At 32.3% G+C, this 13,524-nt stretch overlaps 1 protein-coding gene and 1 non-coding gene across 2 annotated transcripts; one reads left to right on the top strand and one right to left on the bottom strand.

The window, feature by feature from the left end:
- The first annotated feature begins 1,886 nt into the window (after positions 1–1,886).
- On the top strand, positions 1,887–2,080 carry LOC112517521. The gene has a single exon (XR_003069715.1). It is a non-coding gene; the product is annotated as a U2 spliceosomal RNA (small nuclear RNA).
- A 4,408-nt stretch (positions 2,081–6,488) lies between these two features.
- Positions 6,489–12,371, bottom strand: LOC112517100 (probable pectinesterase 53). The gene is made up of 5 exons (XM_025124422.1): positions 11,944–12,371; positions 10,012–10,201; positions 9,727–9,933; positions 8,796–9,031; positions 6,489–6,868 (listed from the first exon to the last, which is right to left on the bottom strand). The coding sequence occupies exons 1-5, from the start codon at positions 12,303–12,305 to the stop codon at positions 6,721–6,723; spliced, it is 1,143 nt and encodes a 380-aa protein (XP_024980190.1). The 5' UTR covers positions 12,306–12,371; the 3' UTR covers positions 6,489–6,720.
- Positions 12,372–13,524: the final 1,153 nt, after the last annotated feature.

The raw sequence follows: 13,524 nt of genomic DNA, 5'->3' as shown, positions 1-13,524 counted from the left end.
ATAAAAAAAGAAAATAAAATAAATAATATATATTAATTAATAATTGTCTTTAAATAATAATAAAATAAAATTTAATAATAACAAAAAGGACAAAAAGACAAAAAAAACACAAAAACTCATAAAAATAATAATTGAAAACCTAATTAGGGGGTGCCGTTAGCAATGGGGTGGGGTGCCATTAGCCCACCCAATATTATATCTTCAATCGTTAAAATAATTGCATATCGTCACATCAGCAGTTTTTTAGGAAATGACGTAAGACAGATATGTATCAATTATGGTAAAGAAGCTAATTCAAGCTTTGTTTATAATCATTAGAAGGGTACTCGTGCAATGCATCGAGACACATTTCGATTTCAATGTTTTGTTTTGTTTTTTATCTATGTAGATATAATACGATTTTATGTGGTTTTGAGAAATCGATAATATTTTTATTTTTAAATAAAATATAAATTTGAAAATATCATATAAAATTTGCAAAAAAAAATATATCAACATTAGTATCAAATTAACTATTTAAAAGTTATTGTTTGTGTATTTTTTTTAATTCAAAATTTTTATTATAATTTAATTTAACGTAACGAAGTAACTTAATTTAGGTTTAATAATATATTTTTTATAAAGATAATAATTAAGTATTCTGTTAGAACTCAATAATTATCCCAATTATATTTTAGATTTTTTATATTTTAAAATGAGATTTTTATCCTTTATTTGATTATGTTTATCCGCAGTTAGTTACACGAATTCAAACATATAGCTTTAATAAATTGTACTTACGTATAATTTACTTGTAATATTGAATATTAAGTAATATGATCAATAAACAGTACTTCATGCATAAAAAAAATGGTTTTTAAGAGTTTTTGTCAAATGCTTTATAATATAGTATAGATAAGTTAGTTTATCTTTTAAGTTTATTGCAAAAATCGAGTTCTGATGGGTATAAATTAAATGGAAATTGACTCAAATAGTCATTTCATCCATTTAAATTGGTTTCTTAGTCATTCATTTTCCGAGTTTACCTAAATGTCACTACGTCTGTAATATCCACATCCGCAATATTGCGGACACTGCTAAAATCCAGAAAAAAGATTACCAAGTTCAAAACTCAGGGACGCAATTGCAACGGCTAGGTCTGCAATTGCGACAGTGACACTTGCTAATATGGTGGAATTTGATATGTTTTGCTTATTATTTCTTATGCAATTTAACTGTTAATTGTTTATTAGCAATATTATTTTATTATTTTTATTAAACATTTTTTTTATTTACTATAAATTACTTTGAATTATTTTTTAACCATATTAATTATTATTATTATTATTTTTAGCAATATCTATAATCTATATTTTTATATCTTTATCTATATCAAGGCAATAATCATGGATAATCAGGTGACAACTTCTAAGCATTATAAATTATTTTTTCCTGACATTGTTGTTTGCATCTCACGTTGGAATATAGAATGAAAGAGGCATGTGGGAGGTGGATATAAAAAGAAAAAGGACCAACTTTTTTTCTCAATATTGCTTGCATCTCGCATTGGATGATGAAATGAAAGTGGCAAAAGGGAGATTGCTGCAAAAAAAAAAAATGACTAAAGTGGAACAAATATATTTTTAGGATCTCGACCTTTTGCTTATGATCAAATATAGTACATGTTTTTAGTTAAACATATCTGTCTTGAATCTTGGGTTTTTTGTTTAGATCAAGTATATTATATGTTTTTAGTTTGATATCTAATATATGATTATTCAGCTTACTTGGTATTTTATTTTTTATACGGGAATGCCCATTATACTATTTGGTGATGTAGTTATTTATCTGTCGTCTTAGTGTTACTATTAGCAAATCTTGACGTACCTCTATAATTTACAATTCAAATAATTATAGAATGTTACTGTAAAGTGTAGTATTTGTTTTTATCAATTTAATATCTGATATGTGGGTCATCGACCGCACTTGATATTAATTTTATTGTTTTACAGGGAGACATCCATTATCGTAGTTTGGTGATGTGGTTCTTCATACATCGTCTTGAGCTTCTACTACTGTTGCTACAACTTACGCACCGCTCAAATTTTCACTAATATTATAGAATGTATTTTTCACAACTTTAAAATGATATTTCAATTAAATTTGTTCACAACTTTAGATGAGATTTCAACTAAAATTGTGATTTCAAGTTAAACAAATTACTAACATTAGTCAAACATTAGTAGAGTACTTTGCAACACTGTTCTCGAGCGTAATTAGCGAACTTAAATTAAAAGATGGTTCTAAGATTGTTGTCAACTTCTCTTAAAAACTTTTAATGTTAATGAGTAGTTGTCACACACATTTTCCTAAAATTTGTTTGGAAGAGTACTTCAAATTTTAGTCTATAACATTCATTTTAAAGATGATATTATCGTCACCGCACAACGTGCGGTTGCAACACTAGTTTACTCTTAAACCTAAAAACCGTACCTGCCCAAAATGGTGGGACCCAAAAACGTCACTAGCCGCATGATATGACGGTGATATCGGATGGAGAGGGAAGTCGTGGCATGCGTGAGAGCATCTTCAACAGATTTTTTAAAACAACGGTTTTAAAGATTTGTATTCTAACAGATTCTTTAAAATCTTCTCTAAAATGAAATTATAAAATGATTACATATGAATCTCACAAATGAGAATACTTGAAATTAAATGTATACGAGAGAGAAATAATATTTTTTTATAAGAAATATTGAATATTTTAATAATATAATTCAAATTGTAATATTCAAAATGGAAAAAACCGTTAAAAATGAATATAAATTTTCTTTGGAGATCTTGACCTTTTGATTTCCCATTTTGGAGAATCTCTTGGAGATGCTCTTAGGATTTTGCTATTTATTTTAGTATTTTTTTAATTTCAATTTTTATCTGGTATACAAGTTACTAATCATTTTTTTGGGTAATAAGGATGTATTTAATAAATTTTAGAATGTTTAATAATTTATTTGTTCAAAAAAATTGCTTAATGACTTAGGGGTCATTTATCCAAATGCTTATCCAGTAAACGCTTATTGATAGGAGTCAACACTATAATTTATTTTCATGTGTATGATTTTGGTAAGATCAAAACATATCGGATGCAATAATTTACTGGGTAAGCGCTTACCTGAGCAAGAGTCTCCGTCCTTTTCATTGCTTTTACTAGGTAAGATTCTTGGCTCTTCTCATATTCATTCAATGAGAAAATTTATCTGGTAAAGCACTTAACAAGTAAGTGTTTAGTAAACGACCCCTTAATCGTTAAAAATATGAAAGTTCATTATGTTTTTTTTTGAACTGCTATTTTTATGAAGTGGGCAGATAAACCTTGATTTTGATTCACATAGTTTGTTACAATTGTACCCTAAAGTGTCAACAGTTTTGCATGTTTTTAGTGTTCTTATGCAAAAATAATGACTTAGTTTGGTTTAGAAACAAAGAATCAGAGAGTTGCATGTGCCAAACAATTATTCGCTGGAAAAATAAACATGACATGTGCGATTAGCACAACTGTGTAACGTTTGGTTAGTGCTCGACATGATTATGTGGCGTTTGTGCTCAGATTTAGCATGGTCATGTGATGTTGAACATAACAACGTGAGTTTGGTCTTTGATTTGTTTCAGTCGAGTGAAGCATAGTGTAGTTTTGGCACGACCTTGGGAGCCCTGTTTTTAGTAGAGTCAGTACCGATTTCAGTCTGGTTCAGTAAAGCTATACAGATTAATTAATATTTGACCTACTGGGTTTAAATTGCATGTGGTCTTGTTCGTATTGGTACTTGTTCAGAATTAAATCAGTTCCAGAAACCTACACAATCAAGTGAGTCTTCATGTGACTTATAGTATATCAGTATGGGATACATGACCAGTATGATTACAGAATCTGTTCATGCTGTGTTACATGTTTATTTTAAATCGTTTTAGCATGCCTTCAGTAATTTCATGTATTAGTTTATGTTATATGAACCCATATTTTTAGTATGAATGTGAGAACACAAATCGAGACGTTCGGTTTAATTTCAAAAAGTGGTAGTAAACCCTAGTTTCAGTAAGGATCCGTACACATGACAAATCTCTGCCACTTAAAAGATCGTTTATAGAGCTCTTAGTTCAAAATATACATGATATGTGCATTAGTGATTAATCAGTGCATATAATGCTTTATGAAAATTTCCGTCGTGTAGGTGTTATTAGTTCTAAAATGGAGAAACTATTAGAATCAGCAGATTCCCACGCGTTACTCACCCGTTCGCCACTTTGTTCTCAACTCTTCTCACCTCCTTGTAGCTGCTGCGCCCGCCCCCTCTTAGTCAATGGGGCAAGAGGTTCGGCATCCCACTCCCTTCGCTTGTACTGCGCTCTACTGCTCTAAGACCCAACATCATAGGAGTAACCTTGAATGTAATACCTTTTTGCATTTTATTTCTCCATTTAAACCGTTTTTACAGGATCAGTTGGAAGATGCTGTTAGGGTTGTTTGGATGGTTTTGCATTAAGTCTTGTATGAATAAAATTATCTATATGAATTAATATGTCTGCATAGATTGGGAAGACTTTTGTTTGAGAGAGTTTTTTCATCAATGAAAAGAACATGTTTTTCAATTGGGAGATACAAGTTTGGATTTTTCTTTTCGACATAAAGTTTCCCCTTAGAAGTTTATTGAATAAGCCATTTTCTATATCATTAAGCCACTACCAAACAATCATATACATATCTGACCGAATAAACTATGAGTTCCGTTAATCTCATCAAATTACCAATAAGTAAAATTCCAACCTTTTGGCATTGTTAGTTGGGCTGAATAATTCTATATCGTATACCTCTCAAAATTTGGGCTTATTCTTGGACTTGGCCCATTTAAAAGTGTCTTAATATTAATCTTTTGGAATCCATTTAACGTTAGAAGTTAAAGGTTCAAACTTCATCAAACGTTGTCAAATATAAAAATTCATCAAATATGAAAAAGTCAGTGAGTATTACCGGTATATAAATATATTTCAAAAAACGTTAAATAGAATATCCAACAACGTATGATCGACATTGACGGGTCCAAAAATTTCTCGGTCTACAAAACCGTGGTCGTGACCTGGGGAAAGTGGACGCGGTTCGACTAGAGAAGAGTCAATTGGTTAGATTTAGGGAATAAAATACGTTTTTCAAATGGAATCGATCTTGATCTTTTAAAAATAAACATATGTTGCCTCGATAAATGAAGATGAGAAGCGATGATTTTTAAGATGAACTGGTATGGTGGTAATAACGTCTGTAATTGTATTGGAGGTTGCGAGTTTAATTTTTCCGACTATATTTTGTTGTTAATATTTTCAAAAATAGCATTTTTAGGGCTTAATGCTCTAAGCCGGCCCTCCAGCCGGAAATTAAAAGATAAAAAATTAAACTTTTACTTGAAATAAGATTCAAACCCATGACATATTATCTGTAAAATGTCAAATCCAACCATCACACGCATGCTTAATTTCTATTATAAATTTGTTTTTAAAGTATTTAAGGGCACCCCTCCATATAAAGCAGGTGAACCTTTTCAGACGCCAATTTCTTTTCTCTTGCAACTAGTTGTGTACCCGCGCAATGCGACGGAAGCCGTGAATTTTAACGATTTTGAAGTTTCATTGGTTTTATCAGAGAAGATTTAACGATGATATAAGTTACACTTGGTCTTTACATATTAATACAATCTGAATAAATAAGAGTTATGGTTCCAATTACAGTCTATCGATGAAAAAAATTGTATGACAGTTTAAAATCCAACATATTTAAACAACTCCACAAATGTGTTCGATTTACACCAAAAACAAAGAATCAAGAGATCGAGAGCGAGAGCGAGACTGAAAGCTCTAGAGCAATTGAATGAGAGATGAATGAGAGAACTTTTAATAACTCATGGTGAATTTAATTTTGAATCTCACCTTGGCGGATGTGAAGAAGACATAGAGGCATGAAAGGGTGAAGGCATGAGTGAAAGATGTCAAAAGTATTTTGGGAACATGAAAAGAAAAAGTAATAATGTGTATTGGTAACTTGTACTATATGTTATTTTAATTGTAGATTAAAAGATTTTAAGACTGAATGCATAAAATAGTAGTACTTAATGCATTATAAGTTGTTTTTAAGACTTCATGCACAAATGTATATTACTTTGTGCATTAAAAATTGTTTTTAAGACTTTTGATAAATTTGGTTTATAAGGTAGTATAGATAATCGAGTGAGCGGGTGCACAGAAGCCCGCTCTCCTCTTAATAGGTCTGCCTCTGTATTCGATGAAGCCGATTATTTCAACCATAGACTCAACTATAGATTGTTTTTCGAAATAAACTTTTCATCAAAATACCAATTGATTACAATATACAGTATCATATTATACGGGTTTTTATTCGGCAATGCCAAACATGAAACGAGCACGAACAATATCGACCTATAAAGATAAAACACGCTCTCTAGAGGGAGATCTAAGGGCCCAAATCCTTTCACATTCGTTATGTTTCAGATAAACTTTAGATCTGTGAAAAAAGTTACAAGATCTAACATCATAAAATCGACACAAATATTACTCTAAAGTAACGGTCGATATGGTGTCTGAATCATCAACCCTCCTCAACACAAATATTACTTTATAAAGTGAAAAAAGAAGAAGATTATTGACAAAATATACACAAAAAAAAGATGATGAAAATGGTTATAGCTTAATCCATTCAGACCCATCAATGAAGCTAAGGGAAAGAAAAGGCTTAGCTTCTTCATATGTGAGTTCTCTTGACCATGAAACTCTTCCTGCAAATGTTGCCCCTGGTCCACTACATTTGTATTGTCCATAATATACAGTCCTGCAACCGTACTTATCGTTGGTTAAATCGATCGAATTTAATAAAAAGGACATTTGTGTGGCACCCGCAATAAGCACTTTTAAGTGTTCGGATAAACAACTTATATCGGTGCCAAACCGGTAATAAGGAGTTTTTGAAGACGTTAAAACCTTCTGACTTATAATAAGTTGATAAGTGCTTTTATAGAAAAGCATAAGTTGTTTCGAATAAGCAATCCCAAACACCCCCTATAAATCATTGGTCAAAAGCACACATTAAGGAATCAAACAAGACCCTAAAAGTGGCAAGTTAGGTATATTGGTTTCCATATATAACTCATAAAGGGTATTTTTGTAATTCTATAGCTACGGGCCAACGTTTCATAATCATGTTTGACTAAGTTCATTCGAAACGTAGTCGTTTGGTCAATTTTTATGTTGTTTCTAACCATGGGCGTCTACGTCAACTTGTGCATACCTCGACTAATCCAATATGGCCCTGAAGCTAACATCCAGTAAAATCCCAATGACTCTGAGGAGACTTGAACTGGCGACCTATGGGAGGAGTCCAAAGGCCTAGCCTTTACTGGCCACTTGGGCTAGGCTGTAATCTATCCCCGTGAACATTACATAATGTAATTCTTCCTACTAGAGCTTGGTTCCAAAGATCAAAAGTACCAGGAGGTCTCAGGTTCAAATCCAAGGAGGAATAAACATCCCCTTGTGGCCACGGAGGTTCAAATGCGGTGACTCCGGGCTATCTGCAAAGCAGGTGGTCGCCCTGGGATTAGTCGGCTCACATAGCGGGTTGGATATCCAGGTTAATCAAAAAAAAAATTGTAAGTTTCGGCCATGAATAAATATTTGTTGCATACGTATCCGAAAAGACCAAATCCAGTGTAACATATAGTTTCCGAGGTATAACACATATGAGCTGCTATAATGCGATTGGTAACCAAGCTTTATTCAGCCATTTGGACATCTCAAATGGTATTTCTACACGTATCTGTTGGAGTCTAACATGAGTTAAACTTAACCATTTCTTCTCTATACACGTTGGAACAAGAGGCGGACCTAGACTTTTTTTCCAAGGGGTTTCTATTCGTTAGTTCCTTGCTTTTCCTGTGAGAGGCCATGTGTTCGAGTTTTTTATCCCCGAAATTCTCATAGATGTAATAAACCTAAAATTAAAAGGTAAAAACTAAACACTAAGAAAATGATACAAATGGGATTCGAACCTGCGCCTAAAAGGGGGGAAAGACCGTGCAAACCAACTTTGCCAAGAGAAACTTGTGTTGTCATTGTATTTTCAAGATATATACGGTGATACCCACTAAAATAATACGATGGCACCTTTCACGACTCTAATTTTTTTACACTACGACAAAGGAATGAAGTGGCGCCCGTGCCACCATATGCACCATAGTGGGTCTGCCTCTCGTTGGAACTTGGAACCTCCCACTCTCCACAAAGCTATTTTTTAAAAGTAATCTAATAAGGTTTCACGTATTGTCACAGTATCATTAGTTGTATATTTATTCCCCCCACTAACTTTCTTGGGATCTTGTGGAAACCATATCCATAAGAAGTAGCAGGCGTGCATTCTTGCTAAGTGGTACTCACTTTTGCATATAATTCAAGAAACCTAGACCTACAATCTTAAAATACAAAGCAAAACAAAAGGTGGCATTTCGTCGAACACGTAGAATGCATACAAGAAAAAAAGGGGGGATGAACCACCGCCCATTCCACCACCAAATTACCCACTGCAAAAGGCAATTCAACCTAACAAATTGGTCTCCATATATACATATATACTATTATATACTATACATATAAAGATGAATCCACTAAAACTGGTCTAACACTATCTGATATGGGTCCTATTTCTTAACAAATATATAATGAAATTGGACGATTACACATAGAAAGAGATACGGGAAACTTACATTTCACGATTCGGGTCGCCCCAATTGTACCATCCTTTAGGAATGATGATATTGTCCATATAAGTATAGGCAAAGACGACAGTGGAGAAAGGACCCCATGCTCGCCCGAGATAAAGTGCACCCGACCCGGTAACTTTACATCTCAAGAAGGAAAACCCTGTGTCTTCTAGTAAACTGCTCCTTCCTTGAGCTGTTACTGCCCCTGTTACTGGTGCTATTGCATGCACGTGACACCCCTGTGACCAACCCAAAAACCTGAAATTACAATATTGCCCTTTCCATCGAAACCCGCTTCCATGCTTTCTTTTCTTGTACCATGTGTAATAAGAGTTACGATAATCAAGGGTAAATTTGACTTTTTATTACGTGGGTAAGTCATTGGAGCTGAAAGTCTATGAAAACGGACAAAATACTTGGGATCATGTAACAACAAGAGTTTTTTCGTGAGACCTGTTAGACCAATTCTTAACCATTGGATTAGATCTACAATCTGAACATTCATAATCATAAAATTGCCACGAGACTTCTCAATAATCACAAAATTGTCACCATGCAACTTTAGACCATTAGATTATTAGCTTATAAAGTTGATCAATGAACATAAATTGGTCTTACGGGTCTCACGAACTATTGGTCTCACATGAACCCAACCCACTTATGTATTCGTTCGATACAACTAAATTTACCATACCTCAAAATTTGGACTTAATCAATAAGCTAAATTGTCTAGAACTTAGAATCACGTGAGACCAGCTTGTTTTCGTGAAACCTGTGAGACAATTTTTTTACTCTCGAACCTTCACAGCAAAAACATTGTGAAGGTAACTTTCACAATGTTTTTGCTGTGAAAATTCGACCTTTTTTTTTACCTTCATAGCGTTTTACACATAAATATGTAAAAAGAGAGAGAGAAACAGAGGATGAATTGAACCTCGAAAAGAGAGAGACCGTTGCCAAAAATGAAGTCCACCGAGCCTTCGATATAACACTCCTTGTAATAATGTCGACCCAAATGATCATAAAGCGTATCTTGTGCACCCAAAAATCGACACCCGACAAACGCTGCTGTGTCCGCCGATATTCTAAATGCCACCGCTTGCTTCCCTACCGCTCCCGGTGGCGGAACCGGTGTTGTGTTCTGCATGCATCACATACTTGTACATTTAGTTTTTGTATCGTACTTGCTTGGTATAATGTACAAGTCGATAATGCATACCTGAAACGTGATGTTTTTGGCAATGAAATAGGGGGAATTGACCGCAAAAGTGGCTGAACCAAAGGTGCCGATGGGCCGACCTTTTGAACCGATGGTTTGAGCAGTATCCCCCCATTGCACGATTGTTTTCAGAGCACCTGCACCTTCTATTGTTACGAACGATTTCAATGGCGGTATGTTTACCTTCTCCCTGTTTTTAAAAATTAAATAACAATTATTAAATTTTAGACACACACATATAGAGAGAGAAGCGATCAAATGCAAACCACCCATATTTGTACAAACCATGCAAATCACCTTCATTCGTCGATTTCATAGCTCAATCGTATGAAATTTTTTCATGAAATTGTTTTATATAATACTTTTTTTTTTGATGAAGTTGTTTCATATATGGTTATGGAATTGTTTTATATAATACTTATGAAATTTTAATAAATTGTTTCATGTATTTCTCTAAAATTAATATAATGAAGATGATAATATTCATGATTAACACCTTCCACAATAAACATGATTAATCAATCTCTCATAATTACAAAAAAGTGAACAAAATAAAAATTCATGATTGGTTGAATGAGGTTGGTACGGTTTGTACAAATAACGTGGTTTGCAAAGTAAACCTTATATATATATATATATATATATATATATGAATTTTCATTTTGTTCATTTTTTTATAATTATGAGATGTTGATTAATCATTTTTATTGTAGAATTAATCATGGATATTATCATCTTTATTATATTAGTTTTAGAGAATTGTATGAAACAACTTCATTAAAATTTCATAAGTATTATATGAAACAAATTCATAACCGTATATGAAACAATCTTCATAAAAAAGTATTATATAAAACAATTTCATAAGATTAAACAATGAAATCGACGAATGAGAACACACACACACACATATATATATATATATATATATATATATATATATATATATANCATATATATATATATATATATATATATATATATATATATATATACAGGGTTGGGTTCACGTGAGACCAACCTGTTTTTGTGGGACCTGTGAGACCTCTTTTTTACACTTGAAACTTCACATCAAAACGTTGTAAAAGTAAAAAAAAACCGGACCTTCACAGCAAAAACACCGTGAATGTTACATTTAATTCTTTTTTCTGTGAAGTTTCAAGTGTAAAAAATGGTCTTCTCACGAAAGTAGACTGATCTTACGTAAACCCAACATTATATATATATATATATATATATATATATATATATATATATTATATATATCCTTAAAAACACCATGCATAAAGAAACCTTGATCCATATAAAATTGATGCATGGGATTACATTACTTTTTCCCACATTTTGTAGTTAACACAAAAGACAATCAATAAGGCATTAAAAAAAATTAAAAAAAACCAAACCACTTTCATTTATTTATAAATATTAATATTTAATTTGATATATAATTATTAAAACATAAATTATGTACTAAAAAAATATAAAATTCAGGAATTTAATCAACAAAAAATCCATCTAATATTCAAAAAATTTATCGTGTCAAATAAACAAAAACATTTTTTTTCATAAATATGAATTGACAAAAATACCCACAAACTATATTTTGTCTTTATAGAAATTCTGCATGAACTACAAAATTCCCAAAAAAAAACCATGTCATTTTTGTGTTCTTCAATTCCCATTCAATCTTAGATCTTAACCGTGAAACGATTATCGTTTGTGTATCGATATACTTTCGATATTTACGGTTTTAGATTCGTTCGAAGAGAATTCGAACCATTTTGGAAAAACCCGTCATCGTTCTCGATTATAATTGTCTATAAATAAACAAAAGGACAGACTCGAACCCAAAATCTCCAACTTATCCTATCCGGGCTATCGAAATCTTTGGTCACAAAATTCCGACAAGACTCAGAGCAAGAAACCACTTACTTGTAGACTCCGGCATGAACCTTGATGACAACTCTAACAAGATTCACAAAAGGGAGCGAATCAATAGCTTGTTGAATGGTCGTAAAGTCTCCGGTGGCCGGATTCTTGTCGACAGTGAGCGTAAACGACGGAAAAAGCTTGTTCTTGGCGGTCGAGAAAAGGGAATGCTTTAAACTCCCGACGAAATTGACCCATTTCATGAATTGTTGTTCCGATTGTTGGGTTTGTGTCAAATTTACCCCCAATTGCTTCCATGTGTTTCTTTTTGGTTTCAAGCCTTTGGAATGGCAAAGGGTTTGTGTGGTGGCATCAAGAACAAGCAAAAGAATGAGAAGAGAGCAAATGTGCACAAAATTTGCCATAAAAAATGCACAAGAGAAAGAATGTTGGGGTTTGGAGGACAAAATGGAACTTGGTTTGGAGTTGTGAAGGGGTTTATGTGTGCATTTATGGAACAATTGGTAGAAATATAATAACAGATTAAAAGGTATAGCAGTTGTTTTCTATTTCTTATATATACAGATCGTTTACGTATCAATATGTTTTTTCTTTTAAAGTATATAATATTTATATATAGTAAAATAGAGCAAATAAACTCACACACCTTCTTCACTTTTGGTAAAGTTTGAACCTCTGACCTTTCTAGGAGGCCAAAGACTCACATACCGCTAGATCAAATGTTCTTTGGTTATGGTTATGTAACAATATATTCTCGTATGCTAATCAATATTAATTTTTGGGTCATTTTGTTTCGACTTAAAATCATAATTAAACTGCTCGAGTTTTGGCAAATACAGTTCTTCTGTGTTGTATCGGGATAATTAATTTATAATAAAAACTAATAAAAATTAATGTAATAAAATTGAAAATTAATGTAAAAGGATTAGGGAATAATGAGTCACGGGTGAGACCACCACTGACATTTATGCAATCACAGGGATGGATTGAAGGCCACAAGTACACCTACCCTACAACTGCACTTTTCTTAATTTTTTTTAAATTAAATTCTAATTTTAATTAAAGTTTACGTAAATGTCAAACGTTAATTCAATTTTCAATTTAAAAAAAAAAAAGTTTTTGCGTTGATCGGGTCGAAGACATTTGAACAACTCAATTTAATGCTTGCGGTTTGAAAAATCTTAACCCAACCCAAAGCAAAGTGCAATCCAAGCCAACTTAAAATGTACGGGTTGGTCGGGTTGATACTTTGGTACATTAAAATATTTTTCTAAACTTAAATATGTTTTTTCTCTACTCATAATTTATTTTTCGTCATCAACCATTCGATACAACTTATTCATACTTCTTAATTCTTACGTATATCACGTTCAATTAATTTTCGCAATTTACATATATATGTTCACAGTTACTGAACATATATATGAATGTGTTATATAAAGATGAAGGATAGATTGAAAATATATGTATATGAAGATGGTACACGATAGTGTAATTGTCTAATATATATATAAATAGAAACTCAAAAATTATATTAAATCCAAGAAATACAAGGATATCGAATTGGGTTGGGTTCAAATATTAGTAACTCAATACCTACAGTTTGAAAATTTTACAACTCGA

Source organism: Cynara cardunculus (genome assembly GCF_001531365.2).
Source record: "Cynara cardunculus var. scolymus isolate 2C chromosome LG 8, CcrdV1, whole genome shotgun sequence".
Lineage (NCBI taxonomy): Eukaryota > Viridiplantae > Streptophyta > Magnoliopsida > Asterales > Asteraceae > Cynara > Cynara cardunculus.
Note: the sequence above shows the minus strand (reverse complement) of the source record. Positions and strands in the feature narration are given on the sequence as shown.

Excerpts from the sequence above, each read along its gene's own strand:
- LOC112517100 (XM_025124422.1), bottom strand. The coding sequence starts at position 12,305 with ATGGCAAATTTTGTGCACATTTGCTCTCTTCTCATTCTTTTGCTTGTT. Across the intron at positions 9,032-9,726 it reads ACGGTCTCTCTCTTTTCGAG|GGGTGTCACGTGCATGCAAT; the intron begins GTTCAATTCATC and ends GGTTGGTCACAG. Across the intron at positions 6,869-8,795 it reads GGCGACCCGAATCGTGAAAT|GACTGTATATTATGGACAAT; the intron begins GTAAGTTTCCCG and ends GTACGGTTGCAG.